The sequence below is a fragment of the Rhea americana genome, unplaced genomic scaffold (genome assembly GCF_003343005.1).
Source record: "Rhea americana isolate MKP2758 unplaced genomic scaffold, rheAme1 scaffold_96, whole genome shotgun sequence".
NCBI classification, from domain to species: domain Eukaryota; kingdom Metazoa; phylum Chordata; class Aves; order Rheiformes; family Rheidae; genus Rhea; species Rhea americana.
Genome location: NW_028187155.1, coordinates 1258572 through 1267502, shown reverse-complemented (window position 1 = coordinate 1267502; position 8931 = coordinate 1258572). Strand labels below are relative to the sequence as shown.

At 66.0% G+C, this 8931-nt stretch overlaps 1 protein-coding gene across 1 annotated transcript in view; it reads left to right on the top strand.

The window, feature by feature from the left end:
• TNK2 (tyrosine kinase non receptor 2) overlaps positions 1–6074 on the top strand; it is a 14371-nt gene extending 8297 nt beyond the window's left edge. Inside the window, exons 10-16 of the mRNA XM_085325109.1 lie at positions 4–86; positions 1472–1563; positions 2230–2274; positions 3187–4550; positions 5251–5346; positions 5446–5573; positions 5723–6074. Of these exons, the coding sequence (XP_085181235.1) occupies positions 4–86; positions 1472–1563; positions 2230–2274; positions 3187–4550; positions 5251–5346; positions 5446–5573; positions 5723–5729 (1815 nt within the window). The 3' untranslated portion in view covers positions 5730–6074. The remainder of the gene's footprint in view (positions 1–3; positions 87–1471; positions 1564–2229; positions 2275–3186; positions 4551–5250; positions 5347–5445; positions 5574–5722) is intronic.
• Positions 6075–8931: the final 2857 nt, after the last annotated feature.

Sequence of the window (8931 nt, the reverse complement as noted above, 5' to 3'; positions counted from 1 at the left end):
CAGCCGCTCAAAAACAGCTTCATCCACACGGGCCATGGAGACACCAACCCGCAGCAGTGCTGGGGGTTTCCCGATAAAATCGACGAGTAAGAACCSCGCCGCCTTCTCCGCGTCCCCCCGCGGCTGCGCCCGCCCGCTATCCCCCCTCGCCTCCTCTCGCTAACGGGGCCGCAGGGCCGCGCTCGAGCGAGGCCGTCGCGCTCCTGCGAGCCTCTCCGGCCGCCGCCGCGGGCTTTTGGCGCGGGAGAGCGGCCCCCGGGCTCGTCCTCAGGGTGCACCGAGGCCCCTGCGCTGACTCCTCGGCTCGCGGACCGGGGTGGTGGTGGGGAGCCGGGGCGCAGCCTGGCCGCCTGCTTTTAATTGCCTGTGTCCTTTTAGAAAGCCAAAACAAATCAAATCCTGCAGAAAGAACCTTTCCGCCCCCCCCAACCCTGCGCTCCACGCGTTTGGGGTAGGAGGGCTGTTTTGGGGGTGGGAGAACACGATTTCAAAGCCTGGAAAGACCCCGTTGGGCAGAGCCAGCACCTCCGCCCAGCTCGGAGGGTCCCTTGGGACATAGATCCGCTTGGGACCCCAGCCCTGGGGTGTCCCCCCAGCTCTGCCAGTGCCCTTGGTCCCAGCCTGCCCCCCCCCCCATGGATCCCCCTGGCATCCTGTGCTGTGGGCTGTCTCCTCCCCGCCCCGGGGCGGCTGTGCCCACGGCCCTGGGCGCGCTTGCCGAGCCGCCGCGCGCACGGAGCCGGCTCGTGCCCCGGCAGGCCTCCCCGCGCCCCGCTGCGTGGGCACGGGCCCCGGGTACGTGCCGTGCGGGCCGGGGAGAACGCACCGAGCTCGGCACGTGCCCAGGCCCCGGGGCCGCCACGGCCCCCGTCAGCTCCCCATCTCGCCTCGGCGGGCTTGCGACGGCTCGCCCGGGCCTCCCGCCGCGCTGCGCCCCGGCACCGCTCCCCGGCCGCGGCGCGGAGCACCGGGGTGCCGTACCCCGGGCACGGCGTCCTGGCCCAGCGCCCGGGGTGTTGCACCCCAATGCAGCGCCCCGGCGCAGCGCTCTGGGTACGGCACGCAGGGCACGGCCCTGCGCTGGACCTGGAGCAGGGCCGGGGGATGCCGGGGCAGCCCCAGGGTCCGCACAGCAGAGCCCCGACGGCGGAAGGCCCCTGGGGCGCAGCGCCCCGTCCCCTGGAGCCCACCAGTCCCGGGGTCGGTGCTCGCCGCGGGTTGTGCCTCCTCTTGCCCCCGCCTGGGCCTGCCCACCGGGCCTGTGGTGCTTGGCAGAGGGATCTCTGGGGCCTTCTGCGCCTCATCCTTTGCCCCATCCCATGGGTGAGGGGCCAGGACACGGTTCTCCCGGGAGCCGTCTGCCGGAGGCAGCGGCAAGCGGCCCGTGGGTGTGAGCGCGCGTTGGGCGTCCGGGGGCAAGGGGGCCGTGCACAGTGCTGGTGCCCAGCCTGTCTCTCCTCTCCGCCGGCAGGCTGTACCTGGGAAATCCCATGGACCCTCCCGACGTTCTAGGTGTGGACTTGACTGCTGCCAGACCCACTCAGCTTCCAGGAAGGGCTAAAAGTAAGTGATTTTCTCYCCCTTCGTCTCTAGCCCACTAGCTACACGGGGCTGCGCTAAGCTCAGTCTCCTCTCTGCACCAGGGGCTGTGCCATGATGCCTGGGTGAGGGGCAGGACTAGCCTGCACTGATTTGCTGTCCCATCTGTCCTTTCTGCTCTGTCTCTTGCTGCCACTCGCTTTTYGGAGACCCGGGGGCACGGGCTTTTGGAGGGGCTGGGGTGCCGGGGTGCCGGCAGGACTGGCTGTGCTGTCACCCAGCCTAGCAGCRTCCCCCAGCTCGGGCCCCTCGCGGGCTTGGCCAGCGCAGCAACCTCCACCTCGTTGTCACTCGTAGCGCTGGGACAGGCCCCTCGTCCCCTCCAAGCCTCCCTGGTGAGGGCTCCCCATCACGGGGGACCTCAGCTAACCAGCGCGSTCAGAGCCGCAGGCTCCCAGGGAGGACAAGGAGTTTAGACACCACAGATGTGCTTCCAGCCCCCAAACACGCAAAMCGGGGGGCTGCCAACAGCATCTGCCCCACGCCCACGTCTCCCACCAGGCCCCCGCAGCCGAGGCCGGTGGAGGGACGAAGCATGCGCCGCTCTCACACTAAGCGCCTTGGCTCCTCGCTTGCTTCGCGCACTAACCCCGCGTCTCCCCTCCTCTCGGGCTCTCTCTTCTCCYGCAGGGCAGCCGCCTCCGCGCCCGCCTCAGCCTGCCATCCTGCTTACGAGTAAGTGGGGCTGTTCTGGGAGCCGCCAGCCCTGCTCGTGCCCCCTCTGTTCTCTCTTAGCTCCTTTCTTCCAAGGTACTCGGGGTGTGCTGTGTGCTTCTCGCCCGGGGCGGCCCGCTCCCCGCTCCGCTCCGCTCGGCACCGCGCGGGAGACGTGGCCAGGCCCCCGACGGATGATGGCACCATCTTGCTCTCCCTAGGGACATGTCCGCTGCCGAGTGCCAAACCCAGGGCAAGGCCCAAGTGAGGTGGTCCCTTCATTAGGTTTGGCCTCAGGGAGATGGTGCCACCCTTGCTACATGCCAAATCTCACTGCAGACATATCCAAGCTCTTGGCCCTCCTCAAACATCTCCCGTGGAGGGACCGATGGGGACTAACTGCTCCAAGGTGTTACCTGCTGCCGGTACTAACCCAGGTGCCATGTGGGGCTGAGTTGCCCCTAGGCCMGGGCATGGCTGTGGCATGAGCATGCACCGAGGGCGAGGGGGCAATCAGTGGCTGTGTGTGATGTGGATGGAGAGGCGTGGAGCCGAGCTAAGTGGGGGCCTGGGTCCCCCAAGCCGTGGCACGAAAGGTAGAGGTAGCCCTGGGGCAGATCCTGCCCCAGGAGCAGCAGGGCAGGAAGGTGGCAGCCTTACAGCCAAGGGGGCGAAGATGAGAGCAGAGCAAGGAGATGCCCAGGTGGACGTGCTGTGGGGCTGGACGAGTGTTCTGCTTGCTTTAAAGATTGTAATCGGGGTCTTGGGGGCGGAGATGCTCCCCCACACCCATCATGCCCCCAGTGCTAGAGTCACCTCTGAGGAGGACYGTGCCCTCCTGCCACTTCAAGGGAGGCAGGGCACATGGGATGGGGATCCTGAGGGGTTACAGGGCCTGGCGGCACTCTCACCASGCTCTCTGTCACGTCCTAGAGCCCTCCTACGACCCCGTCAGCGAGGAAGACGACGGGCTGTCCGCAGGCCTCCGGAAGCTCTGCCTGAAGAAGCCGGGCCCAGGGAAGGGACTGCGGCTGGCGAAGCCCTCRGCCCGAGTGTCGGGCACCAAGGTGGGCGAGCGACAGCCCGGCCAGCCACCGAGCGAGGGTCCGGCAGGCGGCGAGGTGACGCTGATTGACTTCGGGGAGGAGGTACCCCCGCTGAGCCCCTCGCCCGTGGGGGAGCTCACCGCTCCCTCGCTCGCCAAGCTGGCCATGGAGGCCTTCTCACTGCTGGACAAGACCCCACCGCAGAGTCCCACGCGGGCCCTGCCCCGGCCCCTCCACCCCACACCCGTGGTGGACTGGGATGCTCGGCCTTTGCCCCCGCCGCCGGCCTACGATGAYGTGGCGCAGGATGAGGATGACTTTGAGGTGTGCTCCATCAACAGCCCCCCGGGGCGGCGAGGCAGCCGTGCAGGACTGTCCAAAGCTCGGGAGCGAGGCGAGACCAACTACGGCTTTGTAGACGAGGGCGAGAGGGCTGTGGTGCTGGAGGACAACCTSTTTCTGCCCCCTAAGGAGGTCAAGCAGCCCAGCCTGACACAGACCACTGARATCTTTGAGGAGCTGCAGCAGGAGTGCATGAAGAGGCTGAACGTGCCCCTGGGGCCAGCTGCCTTTGCCCCCGCAGCCCCTGCTGAAGACAAGCCCCARATCCCACCTCGCGTCCCCATCCCGCCCCGGCCCCTCCGCAGGAATGAGCCTGGGCGCTGGTCAGGGGAGCTGTCGCCAGCTTCAGGAGGCGAGGAGGATCGGCCACCCCAGATCCCACCCCGGGACCCGCTGTCGCAGCCCACCTCCCGGACGCCCAGCCCCATGGCTCTGCAGGTGGGCTCTCCCCAGCAGCGTGCCACGCTCTGCTCCTACCTCTCCACCTCGCCAGGGAAGCCCATGCCTACCACGCAGAGCTTTGCCCTTGACCCCAAATATGCCACCCCCAAGGTCATCCAGGCACAGGGCAAGGACTGCCCCAAGGGGCCCTGTATCCTGCCCATTGTGAAGGATGGGCAGAAAGTCAGCAGCACCCATTACTACCTGCTGCCTGAGCGCCCTGCCTACCTGGACAAGTATGAAAAGTTTTTCAAGGAGGCCAAAAGCCCCGAGGATGTGCCAGCATCCCGCGTGGTCACCACGGCCACTGTCCGGCCCATGGTGCAGCAGCAGCCAGACTACAAGGCCAACTTCTCCTCTAACAACAGCAATCCTGGCCCCAAGTGCCTGGTGAAAGCTTCCTGCAGCCTCCAGAAGATTGTGTACGATGGGCCAGATGGCTACCGCCCCTCCGAGAAGATCCGTCTGGTAAGCGGCTTCCCTGGGGCTCCCCTGGTCATGTGGGGCAGGGTAGGTTCTGTCCAGGTGGCATAAGTCTACAGTCATGCTTATGCCGCAGACTCACTGCACTGCCTTGGCCAGAGCTGTCCCCACTCTGTGCCTCAACTTTCCCCTCATCTGACACCAAGGGGMACTGACTACAAGAGCTCTGCAAAGAGACCACGGTGCAGACGTGTCACTGCAATGCCCAGATGGGGATCGGACACCCTTTTAATCTGTGTTAGCCCTGCCCCAGAGCAGGCTGTGAGCCATGGCCCCAGCTCCAGGCTGATRCAGAAGGCTGGCCACCACAGCCAGCCTCAGGGCAGTGGCTGTGGTCCCCTTGGGCTTAGAGGRTGAACAGTGCTGGGTTTGTCCCAGGTTGAGGCAGGAGGGGTTGAAGACCATGGGGACGAGGAGGGCAGGGGGTGGGGGCAGCTCCAGCTGGGCTGCAGAGAGGACAAGAGCTCGCCCCTGTCCCAGGCARGACAGGCACACTGGGATGTGCTGGAGAGGGCAAGAGGGTAGGGCCAAAGGCATGGGGGGGACCCCAGAGTCCTGCACTGACCCCCTGCTTCAGCCATGAGGTCTTTGCTGCCTTGGGCAGCTGAGTGTGCTGGTGGGGCAGTGGGTGCCCTGGCTACATGCCAGCGCGGTCATGGCCTATGRTGACATGAGCCTTGTGCAGGTGCAGGACATGGTGCATGGTGTGACAACAGAGGAGTGCCAGACGGCCCTGCAGAACCACGGCTGGAACGTCCAGCGTGCCATCCAGTACCTGAAGGTATGCACCATGGCACCCACCCCCACCACCCTGGAGAGGGCTGGGCAGCCCCTGCCAGCCCACAGTCTCTCATCTGTGCTCTGCCATGTCCTCTTGCAGGTGGAGCAACTCTTTTGCCTGGGGCTGAAGTCCCGCGTTGAGTGCCACCGGGTGCTKGAGATGTTTGACTGGAACCTGGCACAGGCCAGCTCCCACCTCCTGGATCCCTACAGCATGGCCCGGCAAAAGTAGGTGTCCAGTCCCAGGAGGTGCCGGGAGCAAGGCGAATGTTTTGGGGAGGGTCTGTCATCCCAGCAAGGTGTGGTGGCCTGGAGCCGCTCTTGGGCAGCCAGCTCCATCACCCCTCCAGAGCTCACATCCTGTCCTCTCCTTGCAGGCGGTGACAGCAGGGCCTGGGTAAGCTACGTCGGATCTGGAGCGGGCACCTCGCCATGGGACCACTGCGTGCTGTGGCCACCCCTATCTACACAACTTGCTGCTGGACTCTCGCTTGGGGGACAGGGGTCCTCCAAAATAGAGCCTGTGTAGGGCTCGGGACTTGCAGTGACCCCCATGCCAGGGTGACCCTGCCCTGGCTTTGGAGATGCTCTCTGTCCCTCAGCCCATTGTTGAATTGTTTTTGTAAAGAGAAATGTAATTTTAATATATACATTATATATATATATATATATATATATATATGAAATATATATATATAAAAATATATAAAAAATATTCTATGGAGAGGAGGAGGATGCCTGTGCCCATCTCCTGCGTTCGTCTCTGCCAGCACGTGGAGATGTGAGAGTCCCGAGTCCCCACAGCTCCTAGTGCCAGGCCACCACAGATTGTGGCTTCATCYGCACTGGCTCTCATGTGCATGTGTYCAGGRCCATCTTTCTGGTGCCTTGGGGCTTCCTTCTTCCTAGGAGGATGCAASTCTGCGGGACCTGGCAGAGGGATACAGAGACGATAAGAACAGCATTTCCCAGCCTCAGCTAAGTCCTGGCCCGGTGATCAGGTACCTGCACCCGTCAGCCCCCTGCACACTGTGGTCCTCTCGCGTCCCATGGCTGAGGGGCAGCACCCCAGGGCGGGCAGCAGGACTTGGGCACCTGCTGGTGAGCCTTGGGGGAGGTATAGCCAAGGGGCAGTCCTCCGTCCCACCCCACCTGGCAGGGCAGCCAGGGTCCCGGGGGTGCAGCGAGCTCCCGGCTGCCGCAGGGGTCGGCAGAGCCCATGCCATTGCACGGCGGGAGCCCTCTCGCCGGGCGAAGACGTGCCCCGGGGGAGCCCCGTTGCGGCGCTGGCTGCGAGGGAGGGGATGCCCGGGGGTCGCCGCGTGCCTGGCGGGTTGAGTGCTGCCCAGCCAAGCCCCGGGCTCGCGTGATGCCCTGCGGGCAGCTGAATTGCCATGAGCGCCCGACCCTCGCGCTCGCTTTGATGGCTCCGTCGCGGCCCAAGTGTCTCCCACTCTGGGGCTGCTTGAATTTGTTGCACGCTGTGTCGCAGACCCAGGACCGAGGCCTGGACACCCTTGTACCCCCTGCCAGCAGCCCTCGCTTGGCCCCAGCTGTGCCCCCTTGCAGGGCAGACGTCCCGGCACAGCCCCGGCGCCTCCCCCCGCGCGCGCGGGGTTCCTGCCCGGGACGAGGCGCCCCAACGCCCCGCGGCAGACGGGGCTGGAGCCGCCGCGTGACTCATGCCCRGGCAGGGAGTGGCGAGACCTGCATCTCGCCGCCACCCACGCGCGTGGCAGAGTTGTGCAACCGGATACCACCGCGAAGCCGGAGCCAGGCGCCCGCGGCGGGAGCGGCCGGGCGGTGGGGGCCGGCACCCGGCGGGAGGCACCGTGCGAGGCGGCAGCCATAGCGCAGCCAAAGCGGSGTTCAAACCCCCTTCACCACGCTGGGCCGAGGGCCTGGCCTGCGGTCTGGCTCCCCGAGGTGCCACCTTTCGGGGTCGCCACGCAGGTGGCCTCTGTGCAAGGGAAAAAGGACCTTGGTACCCAAACTCGCTGGGCCCAGAAGTCCCTAAATCCAGCAGGCTCCAGGGCTGCATGTTCACCCAAGCAGAGCAAGCTGCAGTACGCTGCAGAGAGCCTGCAGGACCCGTGTGGTCTCCATGAGGGGCTGGCATATCTCCAGATGCCAGGCAAAAACTAGCGTTGCTGGGGAGCGATCCCAGACGGGTCGGGAATGTCAGCTGGGGCTGGAGCATGGCGGCAGCCGTGTAGCACCATGAGATCCGTTGCTGAGCTGCTGGGCCTGGGCACGCCGGTGTCGCTGGGGCGGCATCAGCGAAAGCACCCCGGGCTTTGCCCCAGGCTCCGCCGTTTCCAGCCATCCCCGTGCCCCAGGCACATGCGGAGGCTGAAGCCTCGGAGGAGAGGCTGCCACGCGGGGGGCTCCAGTGCGTGCGCACGGTAAGTCACCCGGCGAGCAGGGCTACCCAGTCTCCATGGCGCGTCCCTCCCCGTGGCTGATCGCAGCCCGGAGTCGGCGCCAGCTGCTCGTGGCCACGTCACCCGCGTGCCGTGCACACCCGGAGCGCTGTGCAGCTCCCGTCTCCAGGCCCCCCTCCCTGGGGAGGGTAGTAAGTCCTTTATGAGCCCAGGGACGGGGAGGTTTGGTGGTGCTGCCATGGGCATGGCTGTGCTTGGAGTCTGGTAGGGTACTTAGGCTCTCCTGGGATGCCTCAGCGCTCCCTGCCTCGGTTTCCCCATGCACGGTGCAGCWGTCGTGACAGTCGCCTCTGTCAGGTGGCTGCCAGGCAGGATGGCTGTAGCCAGAGCAAGGAAGATGCAACGCTTTAAGTGACTTTTCCCACCTCCMCTTAAAGCGACCCTGGAGCTGGAGAAGCAAACATTGGCTTGCCAGAACTGCTCCGGGAGGGCCTTTGAGCACCAYGGTGAGTCTCTCCATCCTTTCCCCTTTTTAAGGTGACCTGCAAAGCAGAGGAAGGCCCAGCCCCCAGGTGCCTGTGTAAGAACAACGTGTGCACGCGCACGCACACACACCCTCCGCCTGGACTGGCGTGGGCGTTTGCAATGGGACGCACTCCGATGGCGCAGATAACCCCCCCCCAAGCCCGCACGAAATGGCTCCACCAAGGTGATCAGCTGTTAATGCAACGATGTCTGCAGCGCGCTCCGGGAAGCGCTGTCGGGGCAGAGCCGAACACGGCGACGTCTCTGCACCACCCGGGCCGAGATGCCCCTGAGGACGGGAAAGGTTAAGCCCAAGGACCCCGAGCCCCTCCCCAGGGACCCCGAGGCGGCAGGGAGCGAAGCGGGAGCRTTGCTCGCTTCCTTGTTCCTCCTTGGCGGCGGGCCCGCCGGGGCCGGGGGTTATCAGCCGCGCGGCCGTGCGTGGCCGGGACCCGTGGGCGTTGGGGCTGGCGCCCGAGCCCGGGGCCGGGCTGATCCACCTCCTCCCGGAGATGCTGGGGACCCGGGACCCCGCTGGCCGTCGCGCCTGCAGCCTCTGCGGCAGGGAGCTTTACACCACCCCCCCCCCCCGCGCCCCCGGTACGGAAAAGGGGGTTATCGTCGCTGAAGACGAACCCCRACCTCAGGGTGCTGAGCGCGGGGTCCCTGCGGAGGGG